Genomic DNA, 14,815 nt, shown 5'->3' on the forward strand with positions numbered 1-14,815 from the left:
GAAAAAGCAGGATTTTGTTTTAATTCCTGAATATCATTTTTGGTGACTTGGTGATCTGTCTTGAGATTTTTAATCTCAGTTTTTATTATGTTAATTTCTGTTTGCAAATCTTGGATAGTGACTTCTTTAGGTTTGTTATTAAACCTTTCTAAAGTTTTATATAGACTAAAATTGGGCTTACTAATTGTTGGGGCTTCAGGTTCTGAGTTACCTAATAACACCTTAAGTTTTTTAAGATATAAGGTTTTTAACTCAGGGTCATCTACCTTACTGCTTAAATCAATAAGTAAATGTTCTTGTTCATCATTTTTTATGAGAATATTAAGTGACTTATCAGGATTGCAGCAACTATCTTTACATCCTAGTGTAATATTGGGAGCACTAGGAGAAGCATCAGATGACTAGGAAGAGGAACCAACTTCTGGATCACTACTACTATCATCAGTGTCTTTTAACTGGAGAATTTGGTAAATGGATTCTTTAATTTCATTAGGGATTTGTAACTGATTGATCTTTATCTTTGCATAACAATCCTTTGCAAAGTGACCTAGACGACCACATTTGTGGCATTTAACCTTACTAGCATCTGTGGTAGTAGGGTTATTCTTTCTCTTGAAGCTCTTTTTCTCAAATTTGTTTTTAGGTTTAGGCTTTTGAGAATAATATTCATTTTTTGGAAAGACTGGTTTCTTATTTTTGTAGTTCCTACGGTAACTTTTGTAACTCTTCTTGTGTGATTTGGGATTTTGGCGAGAGGGAGCTATGGGTGGAAGACCATATTGTTCACAAAAGGTTCCCATTTCATATTTAGCTCTTTTCCTATCATCTTGTAACTGGTTACTAATTTTCATGTCAATACACATCCTTAATCCTTCCTTTTGGATTAAGCTGATGATATTGCCATATGTGAGATTATCATAATCAATGTTACCTGTAGCTTTACTAAAGGTATCTCTAATCTTGTGAGCAAAGAGGTTAGGTAACCCATTAATGAATTTTTCTTTCCAGAATGGTTTGTTACTATCATCTCTCATCATAACTCTAGATAAGAATACATCTTTATACCATCTGAAATCACTCATGGTTGGGCAAGAGAGATTTGTAAGTTGGTCATGTATTCTGGAGGTGATGTTACTTGGAGTGCCTATAAAATGGTCAACTATGGTATAAACAAGAGTATTGACTACATCAGGAATAGCACGACCTATGGCTTCATCAAAAATGGGAAGACCATCATTGTCTTTTTTAATAGCATTTTTTATTTGTGTTCGAGAATCTTCAGTTAGATGTTTCTCCCACCAAGATTTTAACATCCCTGAAAATCCTGAAGCTAGCAGATCAACTATTTCGGGTTGACTAAGATTATGTGTGGTAACATAATTATTAGCCACCATGGAAATATGACTGAGTTTATTAAGAATTTCTTGTTCTGATAAACCATCAATATTCCATTCATAGAGTTTATCAGAGGAGACAGAAAATTGATTTTGAATATTTCTTTCTTCATATTGAAGATCAGGAGGTGTCGGTCTAGGGTACCAATTTTTGGTAAGACTAGTTGGGTTGACACGTTTATTGACTAGTCGATTAATCTCGAGATTAGAAAAAGCATGTTCAATTTGTTGAATATCAAAGGGGTAACTAGAGGTAGAAGAAAGACTATCAGAATCATCAGTATTATTGATGACAATGAGTGTTTTAGCTTCTTTAATGGCTTTGCCTTTCTCCATGGTTTTGAGAAGAGTCTCAATCTAGAGAATGACAGATGGATCAGGAAGGGCTTTGGGAAGGCCTTTTCGCTGTGTAGGCATAGAAATAATTGGTGACTCAAGTGGGGTGGAAGTGACAGGAGGAATAGAAGACTGAGTAAGGGAAAGCTCAATCTTATCAAGTTGAGTCCCAATAGTATGCAAATATTGATTGGTAAAATTGTTTTGTTCAATTATCTTTTGTGTGTCATTATCAGTGACTGTGGTGGTGACCTTTAAAGGAGAGGTAGGGATTTCTGTTCCCATATGATCTAAAGTTATGGAATCTAGTGGAGGATGGGAAGAAGAAACTATTGATTTATCTAGTTTTTTCCCCTTGACTTTGGTTATTACATTGACTTGATTATGATAATTTTCGAGATAATTAAAAAATTTGATTTCTATTCGATGATCTATCATAAATCTTTGCCAATGTCGGAGAACTTTATTTTGTTCTTTCTCAGAATGTGACTTTCTGAAGGTTTTCCTTTTAAGCTTATTTTCTGGGGAGGAATATTCGTCATGTAACTTGGAGAGATTATATTTAAAAGGTTTACTAATAGTATTTAGAGAAGGATCTATTGGGTTTATGTTTCCCAAGAAATCAGAAGGGGAAGGGGAATTAGGTGCAAACTGAGACTTAACAGTAACTGGAGGAGTTCGCTCATAGCAAGGATGACTAATTTGTTCTTCAATGTGAATGTCTTTTAACTTAGTGTCCTTAGACGGAGGATTAAGTTTTGAATTCTTTCTTGCAAGAGGAGGGATCGAGTCACTATCTTTGTCAAGATCTAGTCTGGAGGAAGTAGAAGGACGAGAGCAAGTCAGAAGGCGTTGTTCATCAAAGCTTATTCTAACTGTTCCGTCAATATATTCCTGGACTCTATCAAGACTACAGATATCATTTTGTATTTTTACTGGATGATTTTCATTCTCAAGAAACCACTCATTTGGTAAAGAAATATCTTTCCAAGCAATAGTTTTCTCTAGTTGAATATTAGCATCAGCAGAACTACTTTCAATTAATAGAATATGTCATTTAGCATCTTTCTTCATTACTTTGATGTTGAGATTGGTTCCTTTTGTCTTATAGTAAACTCGATATATAAGACCTAGAGGTTGTGAACCAGGGAGCATTTTGTAACCAGAAGTTTTAATATTAAGGGTTAAGGCTTTCAATAAATGAGGATTAGTTAGACTGAGGGTTAGATCTGGGTAGCAATTAAAATGAACTGGACCATTACAGAGACTGGTTTCGACTATTCCTAGGAGACTATCATCATATTCTAGGAATCTAGCATCACGAAGAGCTAAGAGTACTGAGGCGTTGAGACCAGCACCACCTAATGGATTAATGGCTACTTGGACTAATCCTATGTGGATGAAATTGGCTCCATAATCTTTATGTTTCTTAATTGCTTTACTAGTGAGTAACTGGCATTTTTCATGTTCTCTGGATAAGGAGTAGATTTGTTTTACTGTTTTAACTATGTAGTTACTAAGAAATGTTGACTTAAAGAAACTAGTTTTGTAGATTTCTCTTGTTCGAATACGAGGAATATTCCAATCACTAAAATCTAAACTAAGATCTTCAACCTAGTATTCTTCTTCATTGATTATGTTTGGAACTGGGGGAGGTAAGTTAGTTCTGGATCTAGAATTCATAGAAGAGGAAGACCTGAATAACTTATTCATGGTTACTTAACTCAAACTATCCAAGGATGGTTGACTGGATAAAACATACTATCTTTATGATTCTCTCAAAGTGGTATCTAATTCCTATCCACGCACTCATCCGCCCATGCCGTCCCGCTCAGGCCTCTCTTGGGTCTTACTGTTTGGCTCGGGTCTTATTGTTTGGATCTGGACTTATAAGAAGGAGTAAGAGTACAACAATATGAGAATCAATAAACATAATGATTTAAACAAAACAATCAAACAAGATAGGCAAGAAAGAAGACACAGAATAGATTATACAAATAACCACTAAATGGCTCTGATACCAAAGGGAAGGGAAGCGCACATTAACTTAAAACAAGTAAAGCGTTAAAATAGTATACACCAAACATATATATATAAAACAGAATAAATTAATTAAGGCGGTGTATAACCGACCAAGATTATATATATATATATAGGAGTAGAATAACTGAAATCAAACTGATATTAAAACAGAAAGTAATTACAAAAGATTACAATAACTGAATATTAATAAAATAACTTACAAACTGATATGTTACTGGTAGAAGGTTGTATACAGCATACTGGATGTATTACAACAGAAGAAGGAAACTGAATTGAATATTACAAACTATGAAAGCTGAAGCCTGAATTCTCTCTGAAACGAAGCCTGAATGAAGCCTAATGAGCAATGGGACTGACCACTGCATTTATAGGCGAGGCTGGAGACATTTGAGGCGTAATTTTCGGCTTTCAAAAAGTAACTTTTAACTTTTCGGACTGCTTTTAACTGTTGGTAAATAGTGAGTTACTGTTCCTATCGTTTGTGCCAACGGTTATTGTAGATGAATAGTTCTTTGTCGGGAATAGTGATTCTGCCGACAGTTACTGTAGATATATATATATATATATATATATATATATATATATCATGGACATAACTGACATTTTTAAAAGAACACATTTAACTTTTAAATTAATATTATATTATAAAGGTCATTTTTGTCAATTCGTAATAACTTAACGGTTTTGTCACAAAAAGGGGGAAATGTGATAGTTTTTGTTAGTTTAGGAGGTTTTTTAATAATTGAAGGGGTTATATGTTGTTTTTGTAAACAATATGGGGGTTTTATGATTTTAACCTATATACTCATGAAGAGGATTAATGTTATAACGAGAGTTATTTCCCATATCGGATCCAGATGGGCAGTGAAATAGGTATACATGAGTTTTGTGCTATGAAGCACGGACATGGGATACGGGTACGATACGACACGGATTCGGCGACATGGCAAATTTCAAAACAATAGGAAATTCACAGTACCATATATCTATAAAATTATATCACGGTGAGAATACGCCTATAAAATTTTATATATATATATATATATAATTATATATTCAAAATTCACAGTACCACATATCTAACCTCCCCAAAAAAATACTGCAATAAAAGAAATATTTCAATTAACTAAGAACAAAGCAAAGTTATCAACAATTTTACAGTTTACATTTTACACACATCCACAAGTATAATTTTTCTGATTTCTCTCTGTTTTTCTTGCTGCGGTCTAAAATTTATTTAATTTCAGTACTAAAATGAATAAATCAAATAAAAAAATAAACATAATGGAATCATAAAATTTAATAAAAGTAGAAGTTCAGAATCTCATACAAAAGAGTCAAAAGAGTTAAACTTCTAAAATTACATTAGGTATGCCATTTTTCTTATAAAAAAAAATTACAAAATATACCGCGCTGTGTCCGGTACGTGTCCTCCGCGGGTCCTAGCCTTGTCCACCCCGCGACCAATAAAAAATAATTTTTGGTCACTTCACAGAAGTGTCGGACACTAGTACGGGATCCCTATGAGGGATGTCCGTGCTTCATAGGTTTTGTGTTAGCCTCACCTAATAGCTTAAATTTTTGGATCCAATGTCATGCCAAGTGTCCAACGCGGAGGCGTCCGGGCAGACCTGTTAATAGATCGAATTCTTATTGGAACCCAACCCGAATCCGACTTGAGCCATTAGCAATCTGAATCCGATAATTCTTTAACTAAACAAACTGGATATGGATTTTTGTCAATCTGATCCAAAATAAAATTTATATAATATGTTAAATATAGTGTGTGTGTGTGTGTGTGTGTTATATATTTACATATTATAAAAATATTCTTATTATTATTTTCTCCTCTTCTTCTTTCCTCTCTTTTTATTACCCATTTTTCTTCTAAATTTTATTTGTCCTTTGTTTTCTATTATTATTTTTTTTAATGATTGTTTTTTTATTCTCTTTTGACATTATTATTATTTTTTTAATACACCCTTATCAGATCGAATATCCATTTAATAATAAATTGGATATGGATTCATTTACGAAATATCCGTCATATTATTGAAACGGATCAGGTAAAGTATTTATCGGATTCGAATTGGGTCAGGCCAGATCCGGTCCTAATCCGATCTGTTTATAACTCTACATCTGAATGAGAACCCTCGAGTAGGCAGGGTGCCCAGATCTAGAGATGGCAAATTGACAATTTGTACTCCCCGCCCATCCCACCCTAAATGACACGGGTATGGAAACCATTTATGTATTGTAGGGACGGGTATGGATTTAGATTTTAAACCTATCGCGAGTTATTGGCGGGTATGGGTTTTAAGAAACACCCGCCCCGCTCTTTATAATTTTTAAATTTTTTTAAAATATAGATATATGTATACAAGTGCTATAAATGAATACACATTATTGTGTTGATATATATATATATATATATATATATATATATATATATATATATCATTATTTACTGTATATTTACATTATGTTGAATTTATAATTTTTATCAATTTATTTATATAGGTAACAACAAAAAAAAAAAAAAAAAAAAAAAAATTGTAAATGGGTAGGGGCGGGCATGGGTACGGGTACACTAATCTCCTAATAATGCGGGTATGAATTGTAAAATTTAAACTCGTTTGTATGAGACGGGTTTGGATTTGTCCATAATTAAACGGGGTGGGTACGGATTTAGGCAAACGCTCTCTATACCCGCCTTGTTGCTATTTCTAGCTCGATCGCATCGAAGGTGTTGTGAGTTCGGTTGAGGAAGAGTGTAACGAGGGGAGTCATGTCTAACATCGGATTCAGATAGGAAGTGAAATAGATATACATGGGTTATTGGTGTCAGCCCATCTAATAATTTAAATTTTTTAATTGAATTGCGAAATACCCTAATCATTATAATTAGCTTGTTGTTGTGTCAAAAGACAAAAATGATCCCATCAATGGTATTATTTTTGTGTTAAAACAAAATGAGAATAATTTATTGAAAATTTCCAATACAAAAAACTATATTAAAATAAAAAAATGTGCTGCTTGGTGTTTTGTTTTAGGTCGGATAGCAATGGTGCATTTGGTAAAAAATAAAATATATTTTTATTTTTTACTATAATTTAAAAAAAAAAAAAAAAAAATTCTTAAATTACAATTTTAAAACTATATTTTTATTTTCAAAAATCTTACTACTAATGAACTTTACCGAAATTCCTATTTAAAACAATCTTTCAAATTGCACAGGGGTAATTCCGTAACGTAGGACCACTTAAAAGTTAAAAGAGTCACTCATCAACAAAGAGAAATTGCGAATCTGCGATACCTTTTTGTGTTCTATGTCTAGGATTCTCAGATCAATCTTATAAGTACTTGAAAAGAATCAAAACTTGTACTTCCATCGACTATCTTCTATTTATTTAACGTGAATTACAATCTTTGTTCGTTCTTTGAAGAAATTAGGGCTCGTATTTCGAATCTTCAATCTTTTTTTTTAATAAGTATTTCGAATCTTCGATCTTACACAGGTGAGTCTCTTTTTCTGCATTAGCGCCACCGCCACCCCCCCCCCCCCCCCCCCCCCCCCCCCCCTTTTTGGGTAATTAAGGGAAGGGTTTGTTTGTTTTTCCTCTTTACTTTAATTATAATTAAATTTAGAGTTATCACAAGGTCCTTTCTTAATCTGTAATTGTGTTTTTTTTTTTTGGTAGTCTGCATACAGGTTCAATGAGGAAAAGGATGATGAGGCCCATCTCTAAATGCACAAAAAAACTCAAGGTAAGTATTCTTTATGCGCGCGCACACACACACATATATATATTTCAGACTACGTATCAGTCTATTTTTTTTTATTATTATTATTTTTGTGTGTGTGTGTAATGGATTGTTTGTTTGTTTTCCTCTTTACTTTAATTATAATTAAATTTAGAGTTATCATAAGGTCCTTCCTTAATCTGTAATTGTTTTTTTTGGTAATTAAGTGAAGGGTTTGTTTGTTTTCCTCTTTACTTTAATTATAATTAGATTTAGAGTTATCATAAGGTCCTTCCTTAATCTGTAATTGTGTGTGTGTGTTTTTTTTTTTTTTTGGTAGTTTATGCAGAGCTTATTTAGCTATAATTTGAGTAGCAGAAGGGCAAAAACAACTGTGACATCAGGTTCAATGAGAAAAAGGATGATGAGGCCCATCTCTAAATGCACAAAAAAACTCAAGGTAAGTTTTCTTTATGCATATATATATATAATAAATTTAGACTGCTACATAGTCTGAAATATATATATATATATATATATATATATATATATATATATATATTTCTGAATTATTCTTATTTACTATTTTTTTCTTTTCTTATTTGAAATTTATTTTGGTTACTCAGAGTAACAACTACATTATTTTTTATTTATTTTATTTTGCAATTTGTTTTGGTTCATCAGAGTAACAACTACAAGAAGGATTGGATCAGTCTGTTGCCTGATGAAATTATTGTTTCTATTGTGTCTCTTCTGGGAATTAGAGAAGCGGCACGCACTTGTGTACTCTCGAAAAGATGGGAACATGTATGGACATACTCATATAACAGGGTTCTAAACTTTGATGCTTCAGAAACATTTTTTGCTCTTGAATCGGGACAAAAAGTAGTGGAAGTAGAAAGATGTAGGTACATAAGTTGGGTGAACAAAGTGGTGGAGTGTTTTCGTGGTTCAACCATAGATGAGTTTAGAGTTTGTTTTTGTTTGAATATCTCTTCTAGTCGTGTCATTGATAGATGGATTGAGTTTGCAATAGCAAAGAGTGTTCAAAGGCTCGAGTTGGACTTGGAACCATGCAACAGAAGTTTTTGGGACGTGGGTGAAGGATATGCTTTTCCAAACCAGAGTTATTTTCACATCAAAAGTCCTGCTGGTTTATCCAGCATTAGTTCCCTAAAATCCCTCTGTTTGAAGGATCTGAACATAAGCGGAGAAATTCTTGAATACTTCCTTTCCAATTGTCCTCTTCTTGAATCTTTACATGTAGAAAGGTCAGACCATTTAGTGAATTTAAAAGTTTTTGGTTCCTCACTTCGGCTGAAGTTTTTGGAGATTTCCAAATGCCCCCTTCTAAATGAACTCGAGGTTTGTGCTACGAGTCTTGTGTCATTTAAATATTTTGGACCGGGTGGAACAATAAATATGCAAATTAAAGATGCATTCCAGCTTGTTGAGGTGTCTAGTTCAGATTTCATTGAGCCAATAGACCACGCTCTTTTCCGGTTTTCAAGCTACTTTTCGCAGCTCGAGACTCTCTCATTGGGAATTGTGAAAGAGGTCAGTTGGATATCTCTATTGTAATTGTTTTTTAATGCATTCTAAAGTGTTACCATAGTGATTATTGCTTTGTGCTATGTTAAAAACTCGAACCACTAAGTTTTAGAACAATGATTCGAGCTTGAGTACAATTACTTTGGACAACAATAATGCATTCTAAAGTGTTACCATAGTGATTATTGCTCTATGCTATGTTAAAAACTCGAACCACTAAGTTTTAGAGCAATGATTCGAGTTTGAGTACAGTTACTTGGTACAAATATAATGCCAAAGCTTAGATCTGGATCTAGTCCATCTTCCCAACGTCCCACAATACTTTGACTAACCCTAGTTAAGGGCCCTTTTTGTTTTGTTATTTTATAATAAGTTTAGCTTTTCAGGGTTATGTATTCCGGCAACTTCCAAAATTTACGAAGCTCAAGCACTTGACATTGCAAGTTGCGGCTGGTGATTTTGAAAGCCTTCTTGGTTGGACCAACTTGATACATGCATCGCCTTTGCTGAATAAATTTAAATTGCAGGTAAATATTTTATCTATCTATCTATTTATTTATTTGTAGGTGCTGTTTTGCATAATGCCAAAGGATAGTTATGTCTCCTGACTTCCTCTTATACCAACGGTTGTGGAACTTGCATTGCATAATTATCTTCTTTATAGATAGTTTACAATTGTTTAGGCAGATAAAATATTAGTTTATATAGTTGTATATAATATTGTATATTAACCTCTGTAAGGTTCAAATTTTGTGAATTACAGTGTATTTTATATATCAGTTATCTCCTTAAAAGTTAAGTATAGATTTCCGTTTCTTAATATCTAAATCACAGTTTGTACTTACAAAGTATGTATTATTATTTTTCTTTTTATTTTTTTATTTTTTATTTTTAATCTGCTATAAGAGGAGGGTCATAAACAATGCATAATTGGAAAGGCAGAGGAGGGTCATAAACAATGCATATTTGGTGTACACAGAGCTATATGATATGCTATTTAGTTTTATGGATCTTTAATGTTCACACAAATTCTTGAATTGGAATTATTTCAAGTTGATGAATTTCTGCAATTAAAAAGATAAAGTATAACTAAACAACATTCATACATTTCAGCCATTACGTGGGTTATTTATTGTGATGTCATGGCCTGAATTTTGTTTTTCACTCCCGCGTCTTATGACCCCTGTTTAGTACTCTCTTGTAGCCCGGTGTACAAGGACCTCTTAGGTTTTGAGAGAAATAGAGACAAGGTTTCTGGATTTGATTGGATCACTTCAGGGTACAAAGGGTTCAGCTGTTAGGGTTTTGGAGATGCCATTGTTGTTCTGGATTCATCAACTCGTCCATCCTTGACGCCAACACCACCATTTCTTCCTAAATAATCCCCCCTCTCTTTAAATCTCCTTTATTTCTCTCTTAATCTATTTCTCTATGTGTGCTTTATTCGTGTAGAAAAAATAGGTCAACTGTCAATAAACAATTTTCTGAAAAACAGAGAATAAATTGGGATTAGGACGAGAATAAATGATGGAGAGAGAGAGGACAATACAGCTAGTGATGGACTGTGGTCATTGTTTTCAGTCATTATTTGAGCGCATTTAAGTAAAATACACAAATCCATTAGTCCATTTGATGGTCCGTCACAACTTGGGACTAGAGAGGTTTACCGTTTACGCTACTAGGTTTATTTCTTAAGGGATGTCAGAGTAGTTTTTGAAATCAAAGGGGAGGTCTGTGTAATTAGGACAAACCTCGGGGGAGGTAAGTGTAATTTATCCAAAAAAATACTTTACATGTAAAAGGGTTTTACGTGGAGAATAACTTACACCAAAAATGTTTTACTTCTAAATGAAAAAAGTCTTGGTGCTAAAAGTTTGTTCTAACTTCTAATCGGTTATTTTGTGTTTTGATGGTGTCAAGTCTTACGCATTCAATTGTCTATTTTTAAAACAAGATTTAACCCTTTCCTGTTTCACAGTTATTATATTTCAAGAGTTCTGTGGAAGTACAAAGAAGAATGCGTAAAGCTTGGAAGCGCCCCCATCAATGCCTAAAGGAGGTGGAATTGGTTGGGTTTGTTGGCCATCTTATTGACCTTGAGCTTACCCAATACTTGATTAAAAATGCTGTCATGTTGGAGAAGATTATTATTGATCGTCACTTTACAAGTTTTTCAAGCAGACGAAGACCATGGATGTTTGAGGAAACTGAGGAGAAACAATATGCAAAAGAACGTGCTATGGAGCTCAAAGCGAGTCTACCTGCAGGAATCGAAATGGTTATTATTTAATAGGATAATTTAAATTTTTTATTTGCAAATTTTTCTAGCCCCGAGAGTTTATTTGTAACTATTACTAATCAATGTTATATACGTTGTGGCTGGAGAATGGTAGAAGTGGTGATACTATATGCTCTGGGATTTTCAGAAAAAAGTTTCAAATTGTTGAGTGCTGATTCAGGCAAAACAGTTGCACAGGTGTGGCCTTTTTGGCTGGAGCCGCAGACAATGTGGCTGACTGCCAACTCCTCGTTGGGCAAAACCATATTTGATAAGGTCGATTTGCTGAAGTTGAGTTTTATTCGACCAACACTTCAATGAGAATTACGTACTGTATGAGAAAATTAACCATTTTACATTGACCCAAACAGAGCCTAAGATAATGAAGAAAAAACTCCGTTGGTACCATCTCGACTCTCAAATGTTGTGTTCATCTCGACTCTCAAATGTTGTGTTCAACGACAATATTGTATTTGCATGTTCTCTCTAATGTTGAGTGTTCCATGAGAATCTTGTGGTTGTATGTTCGTTTGCTTGTTTTAACTAAGGGCAGAACTCAAACTTTTGCACTGACAAACACCTTATAAAACCATAATTCAAGCCAAAGCTCCTCAATTCCCATTACCATGCCATACTATCCTCAAATATACGAAAGGCTTTATAGATTGACTAGAACATGAGAGACCAAACAACCAAACCCTAGACTATCATAAGAAAAACCAACTTGGTTTTAGGTTTTACAGATTTATAGAAAAGTAATAAGAATCCAAGAATTCAGTAACGCATAGCTAGGACAAGTTCAGAGAATCCAGTAGCTAAACACAACCCTGCCGCCTCTTGGTTCCTATCCTGTGTGGATCAATCTGCAAAAATGTTGATGAACAGATGTTTAGTCAACTGAAAATTGGTGAAGACAATAAGAAGGAAAAAAAAATGTTGATGAACAGATGTTTAGTCAACTGAAAATTGGTGAAGACAATAAGAAGGAAAAAAAGAGTTTTGAGAACGTCGTAAATATGACTCGAGCAGTGTGAAGGAATAAAATGGCATAATTGACAATTTGTTTGCCTTAAAATCTACTGCGCTCTTGACCTACGGGATCAAACTGGGTAATGGCATTTTTATCAATCGAACCAATCAGTTTGTATTTGATCAGCAAATAGAGCAAAACTAAATAATTATACCCAATGTTAAGTTTTATCATACATCTTTTCCAAGCTATAAGCAGAGCAATAATTTCATAGGGATAACGGTTGATTAACTAAAAACTATAATGCATCTTTTGGTCTTTCAATTATGGCTGGTAATATCGAGCTTACATATGCCCAACCCTCCTAGAACAGATTAGAGAGGATTTGAAAAGGAAAGAGTGGTTTACGAGTGCAAGGAAATGAGCAACAATTTTTCCCATATGGTTGATGCTTCTCTAATATGGAACCATGTGTGTTTCCCACATTAGTCTTACTTATCTTAAACTTTTATTTTTGTACATATATACATGTTATAGTTTCATAAATTGAAACAATATCATCAGTAAATAGCATAAAAAATGTAACTTAAAGTTGAATGGGGTTTGTTGCCCAAGTATTAACCCTAGAAAGGAGGCATGGGAGTTGAATAGGGTCTTTAGCAAACAATGAGAAATTTTACCAATTAAAAGTTTGTTATTCAAATGTGGACCGATTAAGAGAAGAGATTCACTCAATATAAAGGATGTATGTCAAAGTGCTCACATATAGCAAAAATCTCAAGAATATGCAATAAAGATGTAGGAGATCTTAAGCTAGTAATAGATATCCCAAGTGAGACAATCTTGTAGTAGGATGTGAGATGAGAGCTAAACTAAAATTCCATTTATCAAGCACTTGATGTTTTAGAGTATTTGGCTAAGCGTAAAATACTTTTATTAACATCTTAACGAGTGATTTTTTTTCACGGTTAAGTTTAATAAATGGATATATTTAACTAAAGAAAATGCACATGTAAATGCAACATTTTAAAGCACTTAAAGTGATGGAAATGTATAATAATCATTTTCTCGAACACTTGGTGTGCATCTAGATTCTAGGAAATGCAAATGCAATCGAGCATGCAACTACCCCAAGCAAATTCAATTCCACACAGTCTACTCAATCCACAATTCCGCAACTCAATCCAAGTATTCATCCCATCCTCCGTAACAAGAAATCTTAGTGCATTCATAAATAAAACAATTGACTGGATTAATTTATGCCTAACTACTCCTAAGTTTTCAGTCTGTTAATGGGGAATAATGTGGGCACTTTGGTAGCAACAGAGGTATAAGACAGGGTGATCCCCGATCTGATGGTGAATGCTATGCATGGGTCGATTCGTGGTTTCGAATCAACGCTGTCCACTTGACTATGCAAGTAATTTATATGTATATGAAGGGGTTTTATTTATAGCCTTATTCTGTTGTTTAGCAATAGCCGGTATCTCTGCAAGAGTCTTACTCTTATAGCTAGGTGGTCTTGGGGTTATTCTGATCTCAGATAACTACACCCAAATTCTGTATGGTAATGGGGATGACCCCTGTAAATCTGTATGTTTTTCTCTTTAGTTAATAATCTTACTTTTTTTCATAAAAAAATAAAAAAAAATTATAGTTCTTTTTTGCGCATACTCTTATTATTTTTATTATTGGTGCTATGCATTCAAAATACCTACTACTACTTTTCCAAGAAAAAATGGTCAAATCATTTGTGTGGAGAAGGAAAATGATAAAATGCTTCACTTGAGGAAGGTGGTGTCATGTAACAACAAAGTCCTTTCCTATCATTGAACTAAACAATATCAAAGCACTGAAATAGACAATATCAGTAGGAAAAAATAAACCTAAATACAAAAAGGATTCCATTTACGTTCAAAGAATTCGAGTGATTAAGAAGATGTCATACCAAGGTGGATGCGGAGGCGAACAGCACGATGGTTCAGTTGCTTGCGTGTCTCCGCACTGACACCGGGAGCGATGATGATCCGGCCACCGTATCCTCTGGAGTAGAAACTGCTATCGAAGGGCCATCAAGTAATCCAGCACACAAACTCTCAATCCGATGCTCGGTATCCACCGTACGATCCGAGCTCCCCTGCTGTTCGACCTCCACCTCCGCAATCCGTATCTGGATCACGGTCTTCTTCTCTATCACAACATTCCGAGCAAAATCCGTCACATTGTTACGGCGGAGACACTGAAGAGAAGGCGACGTCCGGTTCGAGGCCATATCTGAAAATGTAGAAATGAAATTGGGATTTGGGGAACTGACAGTGCGTGCCATTTATATTTCGAGCGGGAAAAATTGGATCTGGCTCCTTAATCCAACGGGCGTGACCAATCCACGTGGAGGAGCACAAATCAGAGGATATTAAACACGCCAAGTAGCTAACGTGAGTGTTACGTGACGTTGTCTATAGAATACTGAAAAGTAATCTTATAAGAAGACTACGTCGT

The 14,815-nt window shown here is 34.2% G+C and overlaps 2 protein-coding genes and 1 long non-coding RNA gene across 3 annotated transcripts; 1 reads left to right on the forward strand and 2 right to left on the reverse strand.

Moving 5' to 3' along the window:
- Positions 1-401: 401 nt before the first annotated feature.
- Positions 402-1,730, reverse strand: LOC132305329 (uncharacterized). Its single transcript, XM_059802988.1, has one exon. The coding sequence runs from the start codon at positions 1,728-1,730 to the stop codon at positions 402-404; it is 1,329 nt and encodes a 442-aa protein (XP_059658971.1).
- A 5,276-nt stretch (positions 1,731-7,006) lies between these two features.
- On the forward strand, positions 7,007-11,533 carry LOC132303866 (putative F-box/LRR-repeat protein At4g15060). Its single transcript, XM_059801309.1, has 6 exons — positions 7,007-7,291; positions 7,475-7,541; positions 7,858-7,977; positions 8,202-9,074; positions 9,455-9,595; positions 11,047-11,533. Exons 2-6 carry the CDS (start codon positions 7,491-7,493, stop codon positions 11,356-11,358), a joined length of 1,497 nt encoding a protein of 498 aa, XP_059657292.1. The 5' UTR covers positions 7,007-7,291; positions 7,475-7,490; the 3' UTR covers positions 11,359-11,533.
- A 448-nt stretch (positions 11,534-11,981) lies between these two features.
- On the reverse strand, positions 11,982-14,616 carry LOC132303867 (uncharacterized). The gene is made up of 2 exons (XR_009481390.1): positions 14,265-14,616; positions 11,982-12,209 (listed from the first exon to the last, which is right to left on the reverse strand). It is a non-coding gene; the product is annotated as an uncharacterized LOC132303867 (long non-coding RNA).
- Positions 14,617-14,815: the final 199 nt, after the last annotated feature.

Source organism: Cornus florida, unplaced genomic scaffold, assembly GCF_030987335.1.
Source record: "Cornus florida cultivar Cherokee Brave unplaced genomic scaffold, ASM3098733v1 CherokeeBrave_3.0.0_Hap2_Chr04, whole genome shotgun sequence".
Lineage (NCBI taxonomy): Eukaryota > Viridiplantae > Streptophyta > Magnoliopsida > Cornales > Cornaceae > Cornus > Cornus florida.